The 27,685-nt window shown below is 43.3% G+C and overlaps 1 protein-coding gene across 1 annotated transcript in view; it reads right to left on the bottom strand.

Moving 5' to 3' along the window:
• Positions 1-23,006, bottom strand: part of TBC1D22B (TBC1 domain family member 22B) — a 31,767-nt gene extending 8,761 nt beyond the window's left edge. Inside the window, exons 1-8 of the mRNA XM_033918863.1 lie at positions 22,634-23,006; positions 20,311-20,367; positions 19,078-19,385; positions 12,600-12,779; positions 12,404-12,474; positions 11,085-11,213; positions 9,772-9,837; positions 7,846-7,960 (exon numbers count right to left, since the gene is read on the bottom strand). Coding sequence (XP_033774754.1) covers positions 7,846-7,960; positions 9,772-9,837; positions 11,085-11,213; positions 12,404-12,474; positions 12,600-12,779; positions 19,078-19,385; positions 20,311-20,367; positions 22,634-22,689 — 982 coding nt within the window. The 5' untranslated portion in view covers positions 22,690-23,006. The remainder of the gene's footprint in view (positions 1-7,845; positions 7,961-9,771; positions 9,838-11,084; positions 11,214-12,403; positions 12,475-12,599; positions 12,780-19,077; positions 19,386-20,310; positions 20,368-22,633) is intronic.
• Positions 23,007-27,685: the final 4,679 nt, after the last annotated feature.

Genomic DNA, 27,685 nt, shown 5'->3' with positions numbered 1-27,685 from the left:
AAAAACAGAGAAAGGAAGAGGAGAGACATGGCATGCCAGCCACTGCTATGCAAATAGGACAGCACTGGAAAAATGATTCTTTTTGGCATCTTATCAGGCACTTCACCAGACAGTCCTGCAACCAAGGCTGAGAACCGGGGGAACTGGTTTAATTTCTGCTGCAGCTCCTTGTGATGCTGGGCAAATCACTAACCCAATGCACCAGGTATAAAAATATAGACTGTGAGCCCAAAAAGGACACTTTCATTATACCACAGAAAAGCAGTATATCAAATCCATGACCTGTCACCCATGATTCCTTTAATAAATGGTGTATATTGATGTTTAACTTTATTTGATTCCCAATATACTGCTTTTCTGGAGGTACAACCAAAACAGTTTACATATTGCATTCAGGTACCGTAGAGAATTTACACAGTGACAGAATTAATTACCGTTCCCGTCCCCGTGTCATTCTGTAAGGGAAGAGGGAATAATCAGAGTATTAATGGCCATAGTCACTGACCCTCAAGCCCTGCATTGAAGAATGCTGGTGTAGAAGGACTGAGAGGTTGAGACAGACACCAAAGAATGACAAGGGATGGTTTCCCGCAGTTATCTGTGGGGATAGGAATGGTGGTTAATTCTGCCACCATGCCATTCTCTACTTGATAGCAGCTTGCTACCTACCTACCTACATTTTCCTGGATTCTATGGCTATATGAAGTACAGAGCAGAAAGCCTGGAAGATGAGGAACAGCTTTTCTTTAGGCCAAAATCCTTCCAGTTCCCTTTTATTTATTTATTTCATTTTCCATATCGTTCTCCCAGGGGCGCTCAGAATGGTTTCCATGAATTTATTCAGGTACTCAAGCATTTTCCCTGTCTGTCCTTGCGGGATCACAATCTATCTAATGCACCTGGGGCAATGGGGGGGTTTAAGTGACTTGCCCAGGGTCACAAGGAGCAGCGTGGGTTTGAACCCACAACCTCAGGGTGCTGTAGCTTTAACCACTGCGCCACACTCTGTTGACTCCAGACTGTAATTCTGAAGTACTTAGAGGCAGGTGTTCCCTTAGGAAACACCAAAGATTAACATAGTCTGTGCACTACAAAGCGTCTTTCTTTAGTGAGTAGGAAACAACCTGAGGGTTAGATTTAAAGACTGAGCAAAACTCACAGAAGGGCAGGTGCAATGTTTTATGCAGTCACATACTGCTCTCCCCCAGCTCCCCCTCCTTCACCAAAAGCAACCCCCATATTAAAATAGAGCAGTTCAGGGCTGGCTTGGTTATCTTGGGTTTGACTTCTGGCTCAAGTTTTCCTCTCCCTGGTACAACTGGGCTTGGGGATTGGGGGGGGGAGGGAAGTTGAGGAGAACTGCCAAATAACTGTGGTGCTTTTTGGCTGGATTTAGGATTCTGTGATTGGAGAGTTCCCAAAAGAGCTGCAGTATATGACTCCCAGTCCAACCCTGTCGCTACAATGGTTGAACTAATATAAACTAGGAGGGTGTATTAAAAAAAATCAGGGGAAGAATCCCCAATTAGTTGTGAATGAAGGCTCATGACATTAAGATTCCCAGTTCTGAGCTGGAGGAAACTACTAGTTCAAAAGAGAAAAAAAATTGCAGGCAGACAGACATCAGACATGTATCGAATGGAAGAAGAACAAGATAAAGGACTCTCACTATTCAGTTTCCTGTGTGAAGACGGTAAATACTTCTCATAATATTCTCACATACGGGTTACATCATCCACAGAACCTGGTACAGACTCTGCCAAATACACTGTCACTTTAAATCTTTAGGCAGTGCCCGTACTATGTATGTGCCTTCCTATCCACTGTTGGTTCACAGGCCATCATTTCTTACATTACCATGGAGCCAAGAAGCTGGGTCTTTGGTTCCTCCTCAGCTTCAATATCTTTTTGTGCTTTCCCAGTTTCATTTTATTGGACTTTACTTCATAATTCTTCATTTTTTAAATTTTTGGCCTTCAGGTCACTTCTACAAAATCCTGAATGGAGTAGAATGGGTACAAGTAGATCAATTTTTCACTCCATCAAAAATTACAAAGACTATGAGACACTCGATGAAGTTACAAGGAAATACTTTTAAAACCAATAGGAGGAAATTTTTTTTCACTCAGAGAATAGTTAAGCTCAGGAACGTGTTGCCAGACGTTGTGGTAAGAGCGGATAGCGTAGCTGGTTTTAAGAAAAGTTTGGACAATTTCCTGGAGGAAAAGCCCATAGTATGCTATTGAGAAAGACATGGGGGAAGCCACTGCTTGCCCTGGATCGTTAGCATGGAATGTTGCTACTCCTTGGGTTTTGGCCAGGTACTGGTGACCTGGATTGGCAACTGTGAGAATGGGCTACTGGACTAGATAGACCATTGGTCTGATCCAGTAAGGCTTTTCTTATGTTCTTCTAATGTTCTAGCACTGTGGTCTCATCACAAACAAGATCTCCATATCAATCTTCTAGAGCTGCAAGCGATAGGGAACACTCTCAAAATATTCTAGGACTGCCTCCTTCAACAGGTAGTACTCATCCATACAGACAACCAGATTGCCATGTTCTATTTGAACAAATAAAGAGGCACAGGATCTTATCTCCTTTGCCTGGAGGCAGTTGCGATTTGAACCTGGGCCACTGCTCATGGGATACATCTCGGGCGGTTTACTTGGTAGGAAAGCAGAATGGGTTGGGAGACAAGTTGAGCAGACTTTTTCAGCCTCACAAACGGTCTCTCAGCACAACAGTCTTGCATCCGATTTTCTCTCAGTGGGGAACACTGAACATAGATATCTTCGCTTCCCCTTGAACAGCAAGCTTCTACAACTTCTACAGTTCCAGACTCTTTGCCCCCAATCGTATTGAGTCAGACACCTTTCTATTTTACTGGAGGCACAAGTTCCTCTATGCATTGCCACCAATCCCTCTTATTGTGTAAACTCTACTCAAACTTCACCAAGATTGGGGCACCATGATCCTCATAACACCCATTTGGCCACGACAAGTTTGGTTTTTACTCCTCCTAGAGCTCTGATTAGGAAACTGTGAAAATTGCAACCATTTTCATCATTGCTAACTCAGAATGAAAGGTTCCTGCTTCATCCCAACTCCAGCTCATTAGCACTAACAGCATGGAATTTTTCACTGAACAGTAAAAAATGCCTCTTGGCTGCAATATCCGTTGTCATTGACGTGTCTAGGGAACCTTCCAATTAGCGCTGTTATTGCTTCAAGTGGACTTGCTTTCCTTCCTGCTGTGCATTACATTCTCTAGAGCAGTGTTCTTCAACCTTTTTACACCCGTGGACCGGCAGAAAAAAAATAATTATTTTGTGGACCGGCAAACTACTAGGACTAAAATTTAAAAATCCCGTTTCCGCCCCATCTCCGCGAGCTCGGTCCCCACAAATCATCTGATCCCATCCACACAAGCCTCAGTTATGATTTTATATTGAATGCATTTTATTAAAGTATAAAAAGAAACAATATTCTGTAGAATTGTCATTTTATAAATACAAATAATTCAGAGCAAGGATCAACAAAACCCCTGTCTCCCCTCCCCTTCACATATATCCCCTCTACTATCAAGAAAACTGAACAAGCCAAATTATTACAGAATGCTACACAGAAATATCATGCTAACAGAATACTGAAGTAACACATGACAGGAATAGTTTTAGGGGAGTGCAACTAGGGCAACTGCCCCCTGGTCAGAGAGCGCCCTAAGCCAGCTGAAAGCTAAAGAAGCACTGCCTGGGTTTTGCAGTCCCCAGTTATGTCTAACACCAGCTCTAGCAGGATATATATTTCAAATCTGATATATTCTAATCACAAAATAGAAATAAAATTATTTTTTTCTACCTTTTGTCGTCTCTGGTTTCTGCTTTCAATCTTTTTTTCACTCTCTTCCTTCCAGCGTATGCCCTCTCTGTCTCTTCAATCCAGCATCTGCCCCTTCCATCCACTATCTGTCCTCTCCCCCTTCCATATGGTATCTGTCTTCTTTCTATGTCCCTCTCCCCTTTCCATCCAGCTTGTGCCCCTCTCTCCTATTTACATGATTCATTCCAGCTTCACTGCTCTCTTCATTTTTATCTCTCCTACACCAGATCTATCATCATTGTCCCTCTGCTTATTTTTCTGCTGACCCCTTCCTATCATCAATCTCTCTACTTTCTCATGCCTGTGTCTCCCCTTCCCCTCCTCTAATCTCTCTGCCAGCTGTTTCCTTCCTTTTTTCATTCTCCCTTCCCTCCTCCTCCTGTCCAGCAGTAACTCTCTTCCCTTCCTCCCCTCCCAGCAGCACCTCTCCGTCTCCCTCTCCAGTAGCAGCTGTCCCTTTTTTTCCTAGCCCAGCAGCTTCCTAGATTCCTTTCCCTCCTCCCCTCCCAGAAGCATCTCTCCTTCTTCTCCCTCTCCAGTAGCAGCTGTCCCTTTTTTTATCTTGCCCAGCAGCTTCCCAGATTCCTTTCCCTCCTCCCCTCCCAGATGCATCTCTCCTTCTCCTTCTCCCTCTCCAGTAGCAGCTGTCCCTTTTTTTTCCTGGCCCAGCAGCTTCCCAGATTCCTTTCCCTCCTCCCCTCCCAGAAGCATCTCTCCTTCTCCCTTTCCAGTAGCAGCTGTCCCTTTTTTCCCCTGCCCAGCAGCTTCCCAGACTGATAGTGGTTTTCTCCCCTCCCAGCAGCTCTTCTTACTTCCCAGCGCAGCGATTCACGAAGGCAGCCTCGGGTCCTTTGTTGTGTCGCGCCGCCTCTGAGGAAAGAGGAAGTTGCATCATCAGAGGCAGCCGCGACTCAGCAAAAGCCCCGAGGCTGCCTTCGTGAATCGCTGCGCTGGGAAGTAAAGGAGAGCTGCAGAGAGGGGAGAAAGCCACTGTCGGAGGCTCCCCAAGATCTCTCCGGCCCAGCGCACGCTTCCGATGCTGATCTTGCCGGTCCTACGCGGACCGGCAGGAAGTTCAAATGAGTCAATCTTGCCGGTCCTGCGCGGACCGGCAAAAATTTCCTGCGGACCGGGACCGGTCCGCGGACCGGCGGTTGAAGAACTGTGCTCTAGAGCCCGTCTCATGTCCACCTCTGACCATCCTCGACTATCTTCTCCACCTCTCTAACTCTGGTCTAAAAACCAATTCAGTTAGAGTTCATCTCAATGCCATCAGTGCATTTCATTCCCTACTGGACAGCAAACTGCTTCCTGTACATCCCTTAGCCCATTATGTGAAAGGCCTATGCCACACAAAACCCATATTATTATTACCGTATCTATCAAACCTCCTCCTTTCACTTGGGATCTTAACATGGTTCTCTCTTTTCTTATGAAATCTCCCTTTGAGCCGCTTATATATTGTTCTCTCAAACTACTCATTTGGAAAGTTATTTGCCCTCATAACCCTCCCATCTGCACATCAGGTGAGTGAACTTCAAGCTTCTTATATACAAGGTTCTATCATGACAGGGTAGTCCTTTGAACACATCCAAAATTCCTCCTTAGTTTCAGAATTCCACCCCAATCAATCCATCGTTTTGCCTATTTTATTTCCAAAGCCATATTTTCACCCTGGAAAAGCCTTTCACAGCTTAGACTGCAAATGCACTATGGCACACTAAGCCACATAGAGGGTCCTCCCAGCTCTTTGCTGCCTTTAATCCTAATAGGCTAGGAGTTACTGTATCCAAAAGAACCATCTCCTCTTGACTAGCGGACTGTATCTTCTTTGCATTCCAGGCTAGTACAATGAATTCATTTTGGAATGCTCTTATTCCCCAAGTCTTACTATTTATTCAGAAAAATTCTTAAAACTTACCTGTTTGATAAATATATGACTTCATTGCCAATTTTGTATTTTCCGAAAAATATTTGATAAGCTTATGCATGTAATTCACTGTTTGTTCAGCCCTTTCTGGTTGTAAACCGCCTTGAATTAATGGTTTGGCGGTATATAAGAATAAAAATTATTATTATTGTATATACTCAGGCTGGGTTGATGCTACAAAGCTGTGTGACAGCCTACAATGTACGGGCTATGGCTGCCTTGGTAGCTCATTTTTGTTCTGCATTTATTAAAGAAATCTTCACAGCCGCTACTTGGTCCTCAATCCATTCATATAAGACTTTGGTGAGACCTCATTTAGAATATTGTGTACAATTCTGGAGACTGCAACTTCAAACAGATATAAAAAGGATGGAGTCGGGCCAGAGGAAGGCTACTAAAATAGTGCGTGGTCTTCATCATACGGCGTATGAGAACACACTTAAAGATCTCAATACGTATACTTTGGAGGAAAGGGGAGATATGATAGAGACGTTTAAATACTTATGTGATATATATGCACACGAGTGGAGTTTCTTTTATTTGAAAGGAAGCTCTGGAATGAGAGGGCATAGGATGAAGTTAAGAGGCGATAGACTAAGGAGTAATCTAAGGAAATACTTTTTTACAGAAAGGGTGGTAGATGTATGGAACAGTCTCCCGGAAGAGGTGGTGGAGACAAAAGACTGTGTCTGAATTCAAGAAGGCGTGGGATAGGCATGTGGGATCTCTTAGAGAGAGGAAAAGATAATGGTTACTGCAGATGGGCAAACTGGATGGGCCATTTGGCCTTCTGCCATCTTGTTTCTATGTTTACTTCTCACTCTTGTTTAGAACACAAATCCAGAAGAGACATCAGTTTGGGTAAGTCGTTCTGCAAAATCTATTCTCTACACCCTATAGGGCTTTGCCAAGCTTATATACTGTATATATTCAATGTTTAACCTCTTCCAGAGACTTGATCCTTGCAGCTTGAAAGTATCATATGTGAGAATATTATGCCTGCTTGAGCTTGGAGAAAGCAAAGATACTTACCTGTAGCAAATGTTCTCCAAGGACAACAGGCATATAGTCTCACAATCTGCCACCTCTCCTAGCTGGCTTCTTAGCTTTGTTACTGAACTAATGATCCTGCGAGCCAACATTGGGCAAGAAGATACCGGCACATGTGTGGTAGGGGCACTGCCTAAAGATTTAAAGTGAACATGCACTTGGCAGTGTTTGTACCGGGTTCCATGGATGATGTTACCCACATGCGATAATATATGCCCGCTGTCCTTGGAGAACACCTGCTACAGGTAAATATCTTTTCTTTCCCACTGTAAGGCCGATCAACAAGTCCCAGAAAGCCCACAGTGAGAGCCCAGCACATAAAATAATCCAGGCTGAATTCAGATAGTTTGATTTTTAACTATAAGAAGGAACTTCCATTTCCGATGGATTCTTAGACTAGATATTGTAAAGCCCCTGTAAAAGGCACCTTGGTTTTTCCCTTACTGGTAACACAATGGGGATTTTGGCACTTTTGTTTATGCTTTTCATATATAGGAGATACAGATAGCAAGGGACGGGTGCTTCTTGCTGGGTTTTGTCGATCAAGCCTCTTGAGCTTTCTGTGTACAAACCATAAAGCCGCTCAGAAAGCCTCCAGCATAGTTTCAGTATCAGATGTTCCACCTCAAAGCCTGTCGGTACAGTATTGGTTTTCCTCAAAACATCGAAAGCATGACTTTAGCTGCAGAATTAATTGTTATGAATTCTATCCTTTTGCCACATTTATTTTTGTTCAAGTAGGTTTAACATCAGAACACACACAAGGATAGATAGTTCAGGGTTTCTGCAAACAATGGCTGGAGAACAAGTGAAATTTAAATTTTTGGATGGATTTCAAGAAATCAGGAAAGTGAAATTCTAAGAAAGGAAAGGCACGCAGGACTTCTGAAATAAAGCAACACTGCCCTATTGGAAATGCACAAATCCAACAGGCTGAGAATCTCAGACCATTCTCACAGATTTAGGGCGCTGGATCTTCTTACCAACATGTTCGGAGAGGAAGACAACAAAAAAGGGTGTGACGAGGTCATTTATTCCCTGCACATAGCCACTAGCCGGATGTCGGATTGCCCAGATAAACAGGATTCTTTCAAATATCTAAAAAATTAAAATCAAAACAAAACTTTTAAAAATCCAAAATCAACCAACCCCCCCCCCTCCCCGTGTCACATGTCACTCCATAATTGGTCTGGTGGGAACAGCAGCAATACCATGCCCTCAGTGTGGACGTAGCTTAGAGCACAAATCTTCTCCAACACTGGGACAAAGGAGATGCTGGACCCGGGAACATACAGAGCAACTTCTCTCCAGCTTAATGCTCTTACTAGGCCCAGGTTCAAGCTCTGTCTAGAAACTAATGAAACAAGAGGCAAGAGATCTAGCCCACACGTGACCAAATACTGAAGGCCCTCCTGTCCCCAGGAGAGGAACTGGGCACACACAGAAAGTAGCTCAGACAAAGAATTACACATGGAGGTGAGGATTACACTGTGGATGGATACCCAGACTGAACAGGGAACTTTCCTCCTCCCAGACTAGCATTTCCTCACTAGCCTTGACGGAAGTCAGCTCTTCGTGTAGCACCTCAGCCCCTCCATCCGTTAGAAATGAGACTTGAATCTGAGTGTCCCTGGCTGGAACAAACTTCATTGAAGCTCATACAAGGAAAGACAAACTACCCTCTGTACAGAAATCCCAAACTTTCACTACTACCATGAGTTCCAATAGGCAAATCCATTCATTCATTGTGATCTATTAATCACCATGAAGAGTCACAACAAAAATTAAAATTAAATTATCACAACCAATTTACTGTAAAAATGCATTCTTCTAATCCATTTTGTTAGATACATTCTCATATCTCCACCTCCCCAAAAGCCAAATTGCCAAAGCCAAGTTTTTATCAATTTGCAGAGCTGCAATTAGTTTCTAGACAAATCCCATTCAGAAGCCTATTCCATCACATCGGACCTACTAGGGAAAAAGTTCTTATCTCTAATACACTGAAGATGCGCTTCCTTGGAACCTCCAAAAAATTTAAGTTACAGCTTCGTGAAAGCCACTAAGCAGCCCTGATGTGGTGAAAGCAGTTAGCTTAGCAGGGTTTTAAAAAGGTTCGGATAACTTCCTATAAGAGAAGTCCATAAGCCATTATTAAGATGGATGTGGGAAAATCCACTGCTTATTCCTAGGATAAGCAGTATAAAATGTTTTACTCTTTGGGACCTTGCCAAGTACTTGTGACCTGGGTTGGCCACGGTTGGAAACAGGATACCGGGCTTGATGGACCTGCGGTCTGTCCCAGTAAGGCAGCTTTATGTTCTTAAAGCATGTAAGGTCTTAAATATGCAACATTAAAACTTTAAAAATATTCCTATATAAATACTAGTGGTCAGTGCAACACCTGCACAAGGTGAGGGAAACATGATCCTGAACATCTAACCCCCCTACCCCGGTAGTTACACCACAGGAGTCCCTTACCTGCACAAGTGTATTTAAGGGCATTTTTTTTAGCTACTTAAATTCAAAAAAAAGAGACAGAGCTGAACAAAGGGCATCTTTATTTAATTTTAAAATTTATATTCCGCATAGAGCCTAGAACTTTCATTACAGATGAAAGATTCAGAGACAATCAGCTGGGATAGAAAAGCCCTCCCCCCCCAAACACTACATAAAGGAATTGCAGAAAAATTAATGCAAGGCTTATCCAAACATAAATCTGCCCCGAATCTATTGATAAAAGATGAGCCCCCTTCAGTAAAACCCTGGACTATCCTAGAGCAACAGTAGCTTGTTACTATATAATAAAGGTTATGTAAATACCAATATCATTTTTTCAAAAGTGAGAAAACAGTTCAAATCAGTTGGTTCACTTCCTTGGACTAAAGACAGAGGGAAAGGCTACTCACCTCCTGTACTAAAGGCTGCTGAAACAGGGGGATCAGGGGGTTCGTTCGTGGAATGTCGATATGTATCTGAAAAGTCAAAAGTAGTTTAGATCACATACCTGGACTGCAAGTTGTCACAGACACACACACACACACACACACACACATATATATATATATATATATATATATATATATATACACATAAGCTCATCAAATCACACACGCACCATAACTGGATTACATGTCTTTTCTCCAGATCACAAATTATGCAGAAGGGAGATAGTGGAGGAAAGGGGGTGGGTGAAGGGTAAGAGAAATCGAGAGTATGAATTAAGAAAGGGGAGAGGAAAGAACTGAATCAATGAGTAGAGAGGGTTAGAGCAGATATGGCAAAATCTGGCCCGCCAGACATTTTCAACTTTATACTCAATCTGGCCCGCCGGCACGAACTGCTGCCACTGCTGCTCTTCATTCACATCTGCCTTCATCTGATCGCCTCTTCAAAGCAGCCTGCTGAGGATCACTGGCCAGCTGTAGCGAATCTCACAGGCTGTTGTCAACCTCGGTAGCACATTTCCTCTGATGCGATCCTGTATGTCAGAGAAGGGGTGGGATTGTGTCAGAAGGAATGTGCTACCAGGGTCAACAGAGGCCCTGCGAGGTTTGCTAAAGCAGGCCAGCGATCCTCAGCAGGCTGCTCTGAAGAGGAGACCAGGCGAAGGCAGACGCGCGTGAAGAGCAGCAGCAGCCGCTGCTGGCTGGCCAGAGACCAGGAAGCCGGGATGGAGAGAGGGTAGAAACGGCAGGCCAAATATGAAGGTGAGACCAGGAAGAAGGGGAGAAAACATGCAGGCCTTCGGGAGGGGGGGTGGGCCCTGGTGTAAATACCCAGAGGGAGAAAAGGAAGGGTCCAGACGTGCATGTGCCGGACTGAGGAGGAGTGACATTGCTGAAGGGTTAGAAGGAAAGGTTTGCCTCTTTGCTGATGATACCAAGATTTGTAACAGAATAAACACCAAGGAGGGAGTGGAAAACATGAAAAAGGATCTGCAAAAGTTAGAGGAATGGTCTGATAACTGACAACTAAAATTCAATGCAAAGAAGTGTAGAGTAATGAATCTGGGGATGTGCTGGGAGGCGAGAGGCTGATATGCATAGATGGGGATGGGGAGAGGGACCTTGGAGTGAGAGTGTCCAAAGGACCACTAAGTATCTTCATTAAAAATTTGGCCCGCGACTTAGCCTCTTTTTCAGATTTCGGCCCCTTATGTGATTGACTTTGACACCCCTGGGTTAGAGGAAGGCGAAGGGATCGGCTGCACAGCTCCTACCTGTCTGTACGTATCCTGATGATGCTCCTCATTTCTAGAGTCATAATACTGCTCAATGAAGCCAAAGTACTCTTCCCGCTTCCTCTGCAGTGTCAGCTTCCGCCTCTCCATGTTTGGAGGGAGATAACCCTAGAGTCAAACAAAATACACTCGCAAATATCCTGCTTTAGGTTCCAATCTAATTACACATCACGTACGATGACCACTATGTAACTCCCTATATAAAGGAATCACAGACTTCAAATCATACCAAATACAGCAATAAAACTTATAATGAAAGCAAAAAAATACGACCATGAAACTCCACTACTTATAAAAGCACACTGGTTCCTCATCTCATACTGAATTACATATAAAATGCTACTCCTTACATTTAAGAACTTAAAAACAAACTCCCCTGACTTTTTAAACCGACTATTAATCCCCTTCACACCATCCAGATTGTTAACCTTTTCCTGTCGTGTGTCCCGGATGACGGGACATTCCAAAAATGACATAGACAGTGGATAAAGAGTCTGACTGGACTAATAAAGAGCCAGGAACACAAAATATTTGAATTTACAGACTTATGACTTATTTACATTACGTTTACAATAGCCATAAATGATAAAGGGGAATAATACAAAACTTTGCTAAAATAATTATGATTGGAACCAGCGTAATGTAAAATTTATTACGATAGGAAAAAGTTAAAATCACAATCCCAACATTTACTTACAATACCCTCTCTTCATCACATAAACTACGAAACAACCCGATCTTCTATCTTTTCGGTAACAGCTCCCACACTCTGGAACTCTATTCCAACTTATATAAGAGAAGAAAACCAATTAAACCTCTTCAAATCTAAAATAAAAACCTTCCTATTCACCAGTGCGTTTGAAATCTGAAAATTTTTCTTCTGGGCTAGCCCAGATTTAAAAAACTAAAAGTTTTAAAACTCCCCCCAAAAACAACAAAACAAAACCCCTGAATTACTGCTCAAACAAGATCCTCCCTTCCCTTAAATGTTTTACTAGTCTATATATTTTATGGATTTCCCCCCCATATCCTTCTGTCTCTAATATGTCTGTAATGTCTTGTCTGTTTAGTTTTATATTACCGGTATCAGTTTGTAATTCTCCTGGGTTGTTTTTTTTAAAAAATTTTCTGTACACTGCTTAGAAGTACGATAAGCGGTATAACAAATTTTAAATAAGCTATAAACTATGTTTATGCAGTGTAACTGCCGTAAATAAAAGGAGCATGAGCCTTGAAGTGCAGATGGACCATCACGTCTTATTCAGGTACACAGATATACAATGTTTCTTGCTACTCACCGAAAGAAGCCTCCAGGTAACAGGCCGCACCTCTCTTGGGATGCCCGGCCAGCTGCATTTCCTCAGTTCTTCTACAAACGCAAAGGATATTTGCTTGGATTACAGAGCAGGGTTTCTGATCAATGTTCTAACACATGAACCAAACGACCTCCCCAGTCCTCCTCCTCTTCCCTCAGAGACCCCTGCTCAGGCTCACCCAGGTCTGTGTTGGTGCTTGACAGTAACTGCTTAAATTTTTCCAACCGTGTTTTCTCCCGGACAGTCATTGGGGGCATCCCAGAAGCATTTTGGTCAGAAATCCTAGCAACTAGTGGAATGATGGGTCGGAGTGGGAGTGACTGCTGTTTCTGGAGAGGGTTCCTTGCCAAAGAGTCGCCTAACAGAGGAGAAAAAGGAGAAAGAATTGTATTGAGGGGGGAAAAAAGGATGTTACATCAGCCAGAGCTCTTTCCATCACACAAAAGTTCCAGTTAGAGAACATTCTGGCCTCCTGCAAGTCGCATCACTTTGATCTTCATCCTGGTGGGAATCTCACACTGTGATCACTTGCATCTTTCAGTTCTCTACATGAGCTCGGTAACAGAAAACCCCTCAAAAAAAACCCACCCTATCGGGGTCTTTTTTTAGAAGGGTGAGCACAACTAATCAAAAAAATTCCTCGACAAAACCTACGCCTTCCAAGCCGCCAAAATAAACCCTTGGCTAGCCCAAATGGCCCTCAAGGCCTACAACTACCTCGACTTTAGAAAACTGTTCAAAACTCACCTATTTCGAAACCAAGACCCTTAATGCCCCTTTTATAGCCCCCCCCCCATCTGATCTTCGATCATTTTGATATGTAACCTCTTGTAACTACTCCCTCCTTACTGTTTGCAACGCTATGTTCAATTTGATATGTTACCACTTGTAACCACTTGTTCAATTTGATATGTAACCACTTGTAATCTTTGTCTAACTAATGTGAACCGCCTAGAACTCTTAGGGGTATGGCAGTATACAAAAATAAAGTTATTATTATTATTATTATAATCTAATCTAATCTAACGCTTGGCTTTATATACCGAGACATCAGTCCAAGAAGCTCGATTTGGTTTACAATAATTATCTTAACTAATAAAAACCATAAAAAATAAGACTAAGGGCTCCTTTTACGAAGGTGTGCTAGCAGTTTTAGGGCACGCACCGGATTTAGCGCGCACTAGACGAAAATCTACCACCTGCTCAAAAGGAGGCGGTAGCAACTAGTGCGCTATTCCGCGCGTTAAGGCCCTAGCGCGCCTTTGTAAAAGGAGTCCTAAGTTTCGGAAGATTCATTTTCAAAGTGTTTAGCAAATAAAATGGTTTTTAAAGATTTACAAAAAAGTTGGTGTGAACCGGAACTCCTTAAAAGGAGTGGGAGATCATTCCAAAGCTGAGAGAGCTTAAAAATCAGAGACTGAGTGAAAATCTTGACTCCTTTTACCCCTTTCTTGGAAGGAAGAGATCATTTCAATTGTTGATGACCTCTTGCAAAGGAAAATCAAACGTTCCAAGATAAAGGAAGGAGAGGAGTAAAGATACCATGTAGGATCTTAAAACACAACACAAGCACATTTGAATTGAACTCTAAAATAAACCGGGAGCCAGTGGAGACTCTGGAGCAACGGAGTCACGTGGTCAAATTCACGTTTCCTAAAAATCAATTTTGCAGCAGTGTTTTGAATCAGTTGCAATCTATGAAGACAAGTTTTTGTGATACTGAGGTAAAGAACATTACAATAATCGAGACAAGATAATATAACCTTCCATGAAACGATTCCGTACGACATGAAAACTAAACTACAAATCTACTTCCCAAAACGACCACTGAGGTCCCAAGGAGAAAAACGACTGACCATACCTTCTGGCCGTTCCCTCAAAACTGAAACTGCCCGCAAACGCTCCTACTCACATTTCATCCCCAAACTTTGGCACACCATCCCTCCATCTATCGGATCACTAGATGGACTCTGGAACTTCAGGAAGGAACCTTCCTCTTTACTAACCCAGCGCCTTAAAGTCATTCACCCTGAAATGCCACCCAGTCAACTCACCTTTGTCACTTAATTTCACCAGATGCTACTTAGTACATATGTTTTATTGTCATGTCTATATTGTAATTTATGTAAACTGTCATCTATATTGTAATTTATGTAAAATGTCATCTCTGCTCTGTCTGGATTATTATGGATGTACTTTGTAACCCGTTCTGGGCTCTTTTGGGAGGACGGGCTAAAAATCGAATAAATAAATAAATAAATAATTGACTGAACTAATATGGAAAAATGTTGATGATGAAAGAGATATCTAACTTCCTCAATAAACACAGGTTAAAGAAGCATTTTTTGACTACAGAGTTGATTTGATCCTTAAAAGAAAGAGAGGAGTCAAGAAGGACTCCCAAAAACTTAGCAGAAAACTCAATCTGTAGAGAGGTACCAGAAACCAGAGCTACAGAAGGAGGAAGACAATCCAATCTTGGGCCTTTGTGAATTAAGAGATCTTCCACCATTTGTGTGAATTAGCAGGGGTTATTTCTCCAAGTACTAGTTTCAGTAACTTCACACCAACTCTTGAAAGGCCTCATTCACTGGGTCAAGATTTGACAGGACAAAATGTAAGTACTAGACCAGATCTGAGGCCTCTTGATCCTTCTACAGTTTCAGGATGATGCTTGCATGGTGCTGGATCTAGCTAGTTCACAAATGCAGTTATTATCCCAGGACAAGCAGGAAGTATATTCTCACATGTGGGCGACGTCATCCACGGAAGCCGGTATGGACAGTGCAAAAGTATACTCTCACTTTAAACTTTTTGCAAGTTTCAAGACCGCCCATGTCTATGCTTTCCTGTTCGACGTCAGCCTGTGGGACCATCAGTTCTTAATTTTCCGCAGAGCTAAGAAGCTATGGGTTGTTTTAGTTTTGTGGGGTTTTTTTGTTCTATCAAAAGTGTGTCAAACTCGTATTTTTGTGCCTTTCCAGTTCTTTTTTCCTCATTCTTTTATTTCATTTTCAATCCCTTTTCTTTGAAGAATTTTATTTTTCCCCAAGGTTCATTTTTTGGGCCTTCAGCCCACCCCATGCCTTCCCTCAAGCCAGAAGCCTCAAACTTTTTCAGATTCATTTTTACTCGACCTCCTGGACCATAGAGTCCTTTGATCTTGCATCGGTGGTCTTTCCCTCCATAAAATCTTCTAGTGTATTCAAGTGATGCACTTGGTGCAACAGAGCTATTTCTATCACTGATCCACATAATTGGTGCATTCAGTGTCTTGGACCTGACCACTGTGTAGACACTTATCAATGCTGCTCTCAACTTCAAAAGAGGTCACTGAAGACTAGATAATGTAGTTCCAATTTGAAAAATTTTTCAGGTCAACATCAGGAGCATCGAGAATATCTGCAACCTTCAACGCCAACACGCAAGTTCCATCTTCAGTATTGAAGCAGGCACCGATAATAATGCCTCACTACAACCATTGGGAGATACCGGTAAAAAGGCAAAAAAGCATAGGCATGCTTCTCTCTCCAAACATGCATCGGCATTGTCCCAGGCATCCACACAGATGCATTCAAAATGTTGACGCTTGGGAACAAGGTCACCATCTTTGCTGGTATTGTCTCCTACAAGGCATGCCTCTTCATCGAGGTCACCAACACCTCGACACCCAGTACCATCTGTAACAATGACTACCACGGTACCGGTGCCTTCCCTCCAAGATCAAATCACGGAGATACTACAAAAGGGAGTTGGCTGGCATTTTAGATGAAGTCAAAATAGGTATAAGTTTTGATTAGGTTGTCACTGAGCTGATCACCCACGATCAGTTTAGCAGCCCAGGCAATCCGTCCGTCCCCCCCGGCGAAAACTACCTGCCGGACACCCCCCACCCTCGAATGATCGCCAGCAGGAGAGATGCCTGTGTCCAGCTGGCAGGTCCGCCTTCACAGGAATGGCGGGCCTGCCCCTTCTTAGTGCATCTTGGGATTTCAGTTGGCCCAGGAGTCTAACCTTAAGCGCCTGGGCCAATCAGGGCCTTTACCCCTCTCTGATGCATCCCAAGATGCACTGGGAAGGGGCAGGCCTGCCATTCCAGTGAAGGCAGGCCTGCCGGCCGGATGCAGAAAGGACCTGTCCATCCATCCATCTAAAAAAGGTTAGGGGGGGTCCGGTGGGGATGGGCTCCCTTTAAGGAGGTGGGGAGTGTCCGACAGGAAGGACTGGGCATCCCTCCCACCAAAGAACTTTCAGGGGTGGGGGTGTCCAGCAGGAGGGACTAGGCATCTCTCTTACCAGTGACTGATGAGGGGGGTGGGGGGTTGTCTGGCAGGAGAGATTGGGCATCTCTCCTGCCGGTGATCATTGTGGGTGGGTTCAGGGGTGTCCGGTAGGAGGGACTGGGCATCCCTCCTGCTGCTGTTTTTGCAGGGGGGGGGAACGGATTCCCCGATTCTCTAACCTGTGCTTATGACAGATGCCGGTTAGAGAATCGTGCTGTTAGGTGAAGGATTGGCCCCGCCTAAAAGGTCTTGGTTTGGGCATTTGAGACTTGGGCAAATTTCTGGTTGGGAATATGTTTTAAAGATGGACGTAGTGGCGGTCTGGGCAATTAAACACCTGAACATACAGGTAGGTCATCCTCGAAAAAACCCCCACATTTAGATGCTTTTTTTGAGAATGGACATTTCCCTGTTGCTGACTTTAGGCACGTAGTGCCTTAGGCCAAAAAGGGACTTGGACTTTTTTTGTTTAATTGTGCACCTCACTATGTTTAAGAATTGGGAAGTACCACTTCTAGTTCCTGTGGTTCCAAGGGAACTCTTTGTACAGAGCCCAGTCTTGCCCAAGATTTGACAGACCAGAACTCCAATATCAATCACTGCTTGTAGAATCTGCACTGAAGAAGGCTAGCAGCTCCAGAACCTATGCTAGCACACCTCCTGGCAGAGAAGGAAGAACACTGGACAAATCTGGCCGTAGACATTTTCAAAATTCAATGCTAGCCAGAAGAATATTGAATTACAATTTCTATATGACTTTTTATAGGAAGTCTCTAGTTCAGAAATTATCTCATTATGATCAGTATCAATTGTCTGATTTTCAACACACTTTTAATGACTTGTTAGAAACAAGGAAATAAGATCTATGTTTAATGCTTTTGATGTCACTTCAAGAGCATCAGCGTTATCCATCACCATGAGGAGACAAGCATGGCTAAGAGTTTCTGATTTGGATGCCAATATCCAGGAGCACTTGGTCAACATTCCATGCTTGGGTGATGAGCTCATTGGGGACAAGACAGAGGAGGCCACCCAGAAAATTACAAGGCATGAGAAGTCCATGTCTACTTTAAGTCTTCAAAATCTCACCCTGCCAAACGATTTTATAATCCTAAGTGCTCTTCCTATTAACCTAAGTGCAGATACATACCATCATCTACCTCTTCTAGAACTCCTCCACAAAAATGCTCAAAATATCAAAGGACTCAGAAGCTCCAGTCACAGCAAAAATTGCAGCAGCCCTTTTGACTTTCTTCTAGAGAGCCTAGCCAATGTAGTTCAGCCTTCACCACAGACTCTGCCCATCAGGGGTCATCTCACTCACTTCTACCACTGTTGGTCCCTCATAATAATCAGACCACTGAGTCCTACAAATAGAGAGACAAGGTTATGCTCTTCAACTGAAATGTACACTTCCAAATCACCCCCCAAAAGTGTCTACTTTCAATTCCTATCAGAACACACTTCGCCAAGAATTCTCCACCCTCTTCCAGTTCAACACAATAGAACAAGTTCCTCTGTAATTCCTCAGTTCATACCTTCACATCACATTACTGTCTGCAGAATCATTCCAGACAAGTTAGTTGATTTAGCCAAGCAGTTCTACAAACTTTATTCTCAGCTTAAAAGCCAACTACCCTTCAACCTTTTTGTTTCTAGCTAGGGAGTCCCACATGTGAGAATATCCTGGGATAAAGCATGGTTACTTACCTGAAATAGATGTTATCAGAGGACAGCAGGCAGATATTCTCACAACCCTCCCACCTTTCCTGTTGGCTTCTTAGCTTTTTTACTGAACTGATGGTTCTACGAGCCAACGTCGGGTGGGTAGGTACGAGTTGATGTGCAGTATGGGCAGTCTTGAGACTTGCAAAAAATTCAAAGTGGCTGCATACTTCTCCTCAGTCCGTATCAGGTTCCATGGATGACATCACCCACATGTGAGAACATCTGCCTGCTGTCCTTGGATAACACATGTTACAAGTAATTAACTGTGCTACATGTGCTCACCAGTGGAAAGAAATACCATACCAACTCTTGTATCCCGCAAATGTCAGCTAGGAATCATTGCAGCTTACACAATATTAGAATTGCTACAGAGACATGAATATCACTTAAGTGGATTAGAATGATAAAGCTAACCTTATAAGAGAGAAAACACCAACCCATGTAAAGCTGTGGCTAGCCATGTATCCACCTAGGATTTCAGCTATGGTAATCTGGAACAAGAGACCATAATTATGGAAAACAGCACACAGGTTGCACCATTGTCCAAGAAATTATCTTGTAAGGACCCAGAAAACAATTAGCAGTCTATAATTTACATTGATCAGCATAGTTAGGGCAGGATATTAATGAAGCCAGAGTGCTTACTGGAGGCTCTGGAGAGGTGGGCTTCGCTGCTGGACTTGATAACCTTGCAGTTGATGGGCACCTCATCTGAGATGGACTGAGACCATTCTGGCTTCTCTCGCAGCTTGCTATGGTTTTCAAGCACTTGGGCTGCTGTGGCCAAAGCCACCTTGGAGTTCAGGGCCTCAAAGGATGGAGGGGGGAAATCCTCCTCTTCATCGTCACCAATGTCCCAGGCATCACTGGTGCTGCGAGCAAATTCATGGAAGCTGGAGGCTTTCTTGCCCTTCATAGGCAGGGCATTCACCTTGGAGCGATCCCTGATGAAACTTGCAAAGAACAAGACATAGCATTTAATTATTAGCCTATGCCTCTCCCACCTCAACATAGTCCACTCTGTTTTTAGGGGCTGGTTAAGTACAGACAGTCCCCGGGCTAAGAACAAGTTACATTTTTAAAGCTGTTCTTAAGTCGGATTTGTATGTAACTCAGAACTTGTAGATTTTAAGATTCTTGCTGCTTCCCTCTGCTCCCAGCTGACAAAAGGGCCAACTGTCCCTCTAAGGTACAACATTCACAACCACACTGTTCTTTAATGTGGCCATGCATTCCTGAATCTGCTACAGGAGAAGTGTAGGAGTCTATGCCACTGGAAATACTGCTCAGTGAAATCAAATGAAACCACAACCATGTTCTTAAGTATGAGTTGTACTTAAGTTGGGCGTCTGTAACTCGGGAGACTGCCTGTACTAAAAACTATGGAAGTAGTAGAAAATACATATGCTTCAAAACAATCAAGAGAGTCTCTTATATCCTCCTTTGTACAATGTTCTCCCCCGTTTCCTACCTACAATTTTATGCAGTACACCCAAAGGAGATGTCATGGAGAACAGACAGTTTGTGCTGTACAGTCATCCTCAACATTTTATCTCCATTCAAAATATGAGAGGCAACCAAGTTTTCTGCAAGCAAATGACTAAACATTTGTATTATGGCTGAGTTTTAGCTCCTCTTTCATCAAAAGAGAACCAGGAAGTGATATTCTAAGGAAGTTGTGCACGACTGCTGATGCCAGAAAACCAGAAGGCTCTTCACCTGCTCCCAGGCCCAACACCCAAAGAATTCAACTGAATTCTGGCAGTCAATAGCTCCAGGACAAGAGAAATTCAGTAAGCTCACAGGAAGCCGGTGCTCTAATATAATGTCATGCAATGTCTATAGAAGTCTCCACAGCAATTCAAATATTACACTCACTTTTTAGTCAACCGCTGATCCAGGGGAGGGTGCTGAGCTCCATAGACAGGCTGTATACTGTGAAAGACACCAACATTTAAAAGCGATAATATGTATTTATAGTGCACCTTTTATACAAACATATGTTTAACGTGCTTTAGTTTTGAGCTGGAAGCACCCAACTGGGTTCTGGAGCCACATCCAACAGGGTCTTCAGTGCAGGCAAATCTCTCTCATAAGCATTTATGATGGACTTCCTGAAAGCAGAGCAGCTGGCTGAGGCTCCAGGATCCAGTGGGAAATCAGTGCTTTCTGACACTTTATAAGTCCATGCATGGGACAGTGAGCTGGAGACATATGTCTAGTATTGCCACTGTGTCCTGTCCTCCCTAAGAACTCAGAATGGGTTACAGGTTAGCATACATAATATGCCCCCTCCCATGGCTGCGCCTCCTTTGGAGGTGCACCCTAAAATCTCAGCCCACGTTATAGAATGGTGCATAGGGCAGATTCATTCATAACTCCTCATGAGTGTCAATTAACAAATATGGATTGTTAATGCCTCATTAACTAGTTTACAAGCAAATCTGTGATCTGTGTTAGGCAACCTATCTAGAATACAGCAGTATGCAACTAAGCAAGAACATAATTGTAAAATACATTAAGTATGTGGGAATCTATCTATATCTATGTCTATATTATTTGATTGGGGGGGGGGGATTGCGGAATGCCATCAGTAGGCTCCATCTTCCACAGCAGCTGCAATAAAGATAACAAAGCTGGGAGATGTGGCAAAAAAAAAAAAATTCATCACTATATATATTGCATTTTGTAACTCTGTCCTTTATTTATTTACTTATTCAATTTTCTGTCCCGTTCTCCCAGGAGAGCTCACAATGGTTTATGTGAGTTTATCAAGCATTTTTCCCTGTCTGTGCTGGCGGGCTCACAATCTAATGTACCTGGGGCAATGGGGGGGGGGGGATTAAGTGACTTGCCCAAGGTCACAAGGAGCAGCGTGGGTTTGAACCCACAACCTCAGGGTGCTGAGGCTGTAGCTTTAACCACTGCGCCGCACTCTCCCTTAGTATTTGTGTGTGACATTTAAAGCCCACAAAACCCTCTTTTATTACCATAAGAAACTTCCATTTATCATAACAGTTTGCATTCCAAGGGCAAACTTGATCATATTTTTCCTATTTGCTTTTCAGGTCAGTGAGGTAAAAGTATTTTGACTTTGTGTTTACAAAATGTGGATGCTCTCCCTGATCATGTGTTTTGTTTTCATTTTTCTTTTTATGAGATTTTACGACATAGCTTTGTGGTCTCTCTTTATATAGCATTGAGAATTAAATAAATAAATGTATGCACCGTACTAGCTTTTGGCAGGTATACGGTCTGGTACCGATACATAAAAACATAAGAATAGCCTTACTGGGTCAGACCATTGGTCCATCCAGCCCAGTATCCCATTTTCACGGAGGCCAATCCAAATTACTCAGTATGGTGATGAACCCTTTATGCCTCCTTATGAAGTGCAAGAGAAATCTTAATGCTTCCATCCTATAACCCAGGGGTGTCCAATGTCGGTCCTCGAGGGCCGCAGTCCAGTCGGGTTTTCAGGATTTCCCCAATGAATATGCATTGAAAGCAGTGCATGCAAATAGATCTCATGCATATTCGTTGGGGAAATCCAGAAAACCCGACTGGACTGCGGCCCTCGAGGACCGACATTGGACACCCCTGCTATAACCCTTCTGTGTATACCCCACTCCTTTCTTAAATCAACTACCATTACTGTCTTGTCTGGGAGAGCATTACATGGCTCCGTCACCCTTTCTATGAAAAATATGTTTGTTTCCTGAGTCTGTCCTCGCTGGCCCAATGACCCTTGATTGTTGGCTATCAAGAAGATATTCCTGTATCCTGACAGTCCCCAAAATCTAGATGTGACATAAGAACAGTCAAGGAGGGTCAGACCAATGGACCATTTAACTCAGTGACCTCCCTCACCCCACTGCAACCGAACCAGCAGAGGCAGATTCGGTTTTGCGCCATGACATGCAGAGAGATCTGTGTAGCTCTGACATTCTGGAAGTCCATGAGGACTACGACTCCCTACATGCAACGGGGCAAAACCTGGTGTGGATCGCCCTGTTCGGTTGACCGGGGGTGGTGGGGAAGGTAGGTGACGACCCTCGTCGTGCGCGAAATTCGGCATCAAGCGAGCTTGCCTCCGAGTCCCGAGAACTCTGGCCGCGCCCGTTGAAGCTGGCCGGTGACCGGAGCGGATCCGCGAGGCGGTTCATCCACTCGCCCCCGGGGGGGCCAGCTCCTCACTCACCTCCCCGGAAGCTTGGCACTCCTCTTCCAAAACTGCTTGCTGTGATCCGCGGCCATATCGCGTTGGGAGCTCGAGCGTCCGGGCGGGGGGCCCAGCGCGCTTCCCCGGACCCCAGGGGCAGAAAGGCCGCCGCCGCCTCACTCAAGACACCCGCTCTCGCGCTCCGGGGCAGCCATCTTGGATCCGGGCACGCAGCGCTCTGCCATTGGCTGACGGAAGAGGCGACACAGGCGGAGCCAATCGGAGGCGCCGACGCTGCGGGGTGAGCCAGCGAGGCCTGGCAGGGGGGGGTAGAGGCGGCTTCTTGTGACAGGTGGTTCACGTGATGGGAGCTGCAGCGTATCCTGGTTGGCGGCTGCGGTCCGAGCGAGCTCGTGAGGGTTGCAGAGTCGCGCGCGCGAGTCCTGTTCCCAGGCGCAAGAGGAGAAGGGGGAGGGGTAAAAAAAAAAAGTGCATCCTGCTGAAAGAGCTGTGAAGTTTGGCCTGCTGCCTGTTCCTAGGTCAATGCCGCACTGCGTACAACTGCATACCTTTTGTCTTCTTTTATTAAAGAGAGAGTTAGAACTATAAACGCGCACGACTGCGAATTTAGGGGAAGGGGTAAAACGCGGATCTTCAAAATGTGAGGCGGCCCTAAACTTGACCAACTCCCCACCTCCATCTCCCTGTCCTCTGGCTCCACTCTGCAGCTGGAGTCCTCAAGCAATGTTCTGGGCATCATCATCGACTCCACTTTGTCTTTCAACGACCACCTCAATTCCTTGGCCAAAAAAAAATGCTATTTCAGCCTTCACATAGCCTATTTCCATCAAAACCACTTTACTGTTCTCGTCCAATCTATCATCCTGTCCAGATTGGACTACTGCAACTCAATCTACCTTACCAAGAAAAGCCTTCATAGACTTCAGCGGATCCAGAATGCCGCGGCCAAGCTCATCTTCGCAAAAAGTAAATTCGACCATGTCTCACCGCTCCTGTCCAAGCTCCACCGGCTTCCGATTATCGCCAGGGTCCACTTTAAATGCGCCTGTCTAACTTTCAAAATCCTCCATGGCATCCTCCCTCCCTTCATCCCACTCTCCTGGAACTCCTTAACCCTTAATACCACCAGACCCACTCACAAACTTAAATTATCCTTTCCTTCGTTAAAAGGCATTTCCCACGCAGGAAAACTAGGGACCTCCCTCCCCTTCAGACTCACTGAACTCTGGAACAACCTTACCTCCCCCCTCCGGACCCTGAGCTCTCTCCAACTCTTCCGCAAACATCTGAAAACCTGGCTGTTTTCAAAAATGTAATACTTACCCATCTTTGGCATCGTAAGCCCCAATCACCCTTTCTCTATACCCATAAACCTTCATGGAGTTCCTTTCTCTCTCAACTCCTGTAAACCGTGCCGAGCTCTACGATTGTGGAGATGATGCGGTATATAAACCTAAGGTTTAGTTTAATTTAGTTTAGTCTCAGCCTAGGTTATGGCTCTTTTCCTTATAAAGCAGAACAGAAGTCAGAAGGAAATTCAAAGTAACAAAAAGCTGACTTCCATAGAAAAACTGTCTATAGAGAGTGATCAATTAAATATATAAAATGCTCAGAGACATGAAACTCTGAAGGGAAGGCTACTAAAGCTCCCTGCAATAAGAGTTCACCTTCCAGTCATTGCAACTTCATAAATCAATGATCAGGGCTCTAAGACACAAAAGAGCTACTGTATTTATATAAATGTCAACATTTTTGTAATCCTTCAAATATATTGAGAGTGATATCTTCTCTTCATTTATCGAAAAACAGCCATCGCTACGTTAATTAGATGTATTAATGTTCACTTAGCTTTTAAGCTTAGTTTGAGGGGTCCCAACGTGGCCCCCGTTTCGATCTCTGCTTCAGGAGACCGGATTGTAGATTTTCAAAAAGCTTAGTGCTGTAAATTGTAATAGTTCTTTAAACTTCATGACGTACAGTCACTGTTAGTTCTGAAGGATTACAAAAATTTTGAAATTTATATAAATAACTCTTTTGTGTCTTAGACTTAGAGTGTGATCATTGATTTATGAAGTTTATTTGTCACCGTTCCTGAACTCGCGGATAAACGCGGGAAATAATCCCATGTCATTTTCTAGTGCCTATTTCAACCTTGGTCCTTCTACGCCAGCATTCTTCAAAGCAAAGCTTGTGGGTCAGTGGTTGTGGCCATTCATACTCTGATTCTTATGTGAGCCAAGGATAATGAAGCCATTGTGACATCACTGATGTAATTGGCTCTTAGGCACTGGTGGAATGAGGCATTATGACATCACAATATCTGCTCTGGATACCAGAGACTGTCATTCTGTAGTGTCTGTTTCAACCTCAGTCCTTCTACACCAGCATTCTTCAAAGCTTGCGGGTCAGTGGTTGTGCCCAATTATACTCTGATTCTTCCCTCTCTCTTAAAGAATGACATGAAGATGGTTTACCGCGGTTATCCGCGGGGACGGGAACGGTGATGAATTTTGTCACCGTGTCATTCTCTACTGTACATGCAACTATTTTTTCTTATTTCTATATTTTTAGTATTTATAGCCTAAGTGGTTTACATTCAGGTACTCAAAGCAGTTTTCCTTATCTGTCCCAGAGGGTTCACACTCTACCTAATGTACTTGGAGCAACAAGGGATGAAGTGACTTTCCCAGGGTCACAAGGAACAGCATGAGATTTGAATTTACAACCTCATGGTGCTGAGGCTGTAGCTCTAACCACTGTGGCACACATCTGCACCTGGATGGGTAAAATTATTTCTAGGTGAATAGATAAGGTGTCTGTGTGAATGACTGATTGATTAGTACTTATATGTGTGTGTATACTTCCATAGTGCTTGTGATTGGGATAATTAAAAGGCAGGCTACAAGAAAAGAACATAGTCAACAAGAGAGAAATAAAAGACTAGAAAGCCAGAGAAAAAGAGTCTTTGAGGGGGTACTGAAAAGTTCTCAGCCCAACCCACCAACCAGATCATTGGCTGAACCATATCCAAGACATTCTCATCTCGGTTGGGCTGAGAACTTTTCAGCACCCTCTTGTAGAACTGAGATTCCAGAACTGAGATTGTGATGTCATAATGCCTCATTCCACCAATAAGAGCCAACCTCATCAGTGATGTCACAATGGCTTGATTGTCCTATACTTGGCTCACTTTTATTACATACAAGGGGGGTGCTGAAAAGTTCTCAGCCCAACCCACCAACTTCCTAAATTCAGAGCTTTCTTTAGCCACTGTATTTCATTGAGTGCCAATTTGCAGAGATGAAATTCTATGTTTTACATTGTATCAGATCATTGATTGAACGATATCCACATCATTCCCTTCTTGGCTGGGCTGGCAACTTTTCAGCACTCCCTCATATGTATAATAATAATTATATTCTTATATACCGCCATACCGAAATAGTTCTAGGCGGTTCACAAGGTGAGCTAATACATGGGATACAGATAAAATACAAATTAGAATAATGGGCTTAAAAACAGATAAAGTCAGAAAGCATTTACAATATAATGCAGAAAATACTGGCATGGCAGGGAAAGAATACATAGAATGGATAAATGTAATGTAATGTAATTTATTTCTTATATACCGCTACATCCGTTAGGTTCTAAGCGGTTTACAGAAAATATACATTAAGATTAGAAATAAGAAAGGTACTTGAAAAATTCCCTTACTGTCCCGAAGGCTCACAATCTAACTAAAGTACCTGGAGGGTAATAGAGAAGTGAAAAGTAGAGTTAGAGGAAAAATAAAAATAAAATAAAACATTTTAACAAGACAGCATTGATCTAAATACTTTGGAAGGTAGAAGAGAGGAGAGAAAGGAATAGAAGCAGAAGGGGGAGCCGTTGAACAGTAGAATTCTGGAGAAATTTAAATGATAGAAATAGAACAAAACAAAGACAAAAGGCAAAACAATAGATAAGATTAAAGATAAATCATAAGCTGGAAAGAAAAATACATCAAGTTGAATATAAGGAACTTGCTTGAAAAGATGAAGCAGAATGCATTAAGAAACCAGCCTATGAAAGGCAGGTGTTTGTGCGAAAGAATTCCTATGAGCATCAGAGCACTTACCACGCTGTCCCACACTAAAAGCCTCTAGCACAGCTTGATAAAAGTGGAGGGATTCGATTGTAAACCCTCCAGGAACAGAGAAATACTAGTGTACACCTTGAACAGGCGGTAGTTTTCAGGCCAGTGCCGGGGTTAACACGTGATGAGAAGTCACGTGCGTTAACCCCGCTAGTGTGCCTTGATGAAAGGAGCCCTGAGTGGAGGATACAGGGCAGGCCAAGGAATGGTGAGAAAGGGCTAATTATTATTAGTTTATTATTAATAGATTATTTTTATATATTTGGATTACTGTAACTCTTTGTTAAATGGATTACCTCAAAAAGAACTTCGACGGTTGCAACTTATTCAAAATACTGCAATAAAACTAGTCTACAAAATAGGTAAATTTGAACATGTCACCCCTCTTCTTAAAGAAGCTCATTGGCTCCCAGTCACACATCGCATAACCTACAAAATCTTACTGCTTACCTTCAAAATCAAACAATCCCACTTACCTTTATTCCTCGATAAATTATTAATTCCCAAAAGCTCTCCCCGATCCTTACGATCCACCGATCAAAAACTTCTTTTTGTTCCGTCTCTAAAAGAGTCCTACTATACTAGGAAAACTAACTTCTCTATTACTGCTCCAACCTTATGGAATTCTCTCCCTCAATTTCTTCATGACGAAAATCATCTACAAAAATTCAAAACCAATCTTAAAACTTTCCTATTCCAAGATGCCTTTACCAAATCCTAATCCTTACTTCATCTATTAAATTTTCAACACTCTCACGATTCTCATCTTCTTCATTAGGGCATCTCATAACATCACGCACAATTACCCTTCATGTTCTTTCCCTTCCCACTATATCATTTCTTCTAATATCATGTAACTTTTCCCCTCCTCCCCATCCATCCTCACGGTCGTGTTTGTCTGTATATGTTTAATATGTTTTCCCTATACTCTTTAA

The sequence above is a fragment of the Geotrypetes seraphini genome, chromosome 13, assembly GCF_902459505.1.
Source record: "Geotrypetes seraphini chromosome 13, aGeoSer1.1, whole genome shotgun sequence".
Lineage (NCBI taxonomy): Eukaryota > Metazoa > Chordata > Amphibia > Gymnophiona > Dermophiidae > Geotrypetes > Geotrypetes seraphini.
Note: the sequence above shows the minus strand (reverse complement) of the source record. Positions and strands in the feature narration are given on the sequence as shown.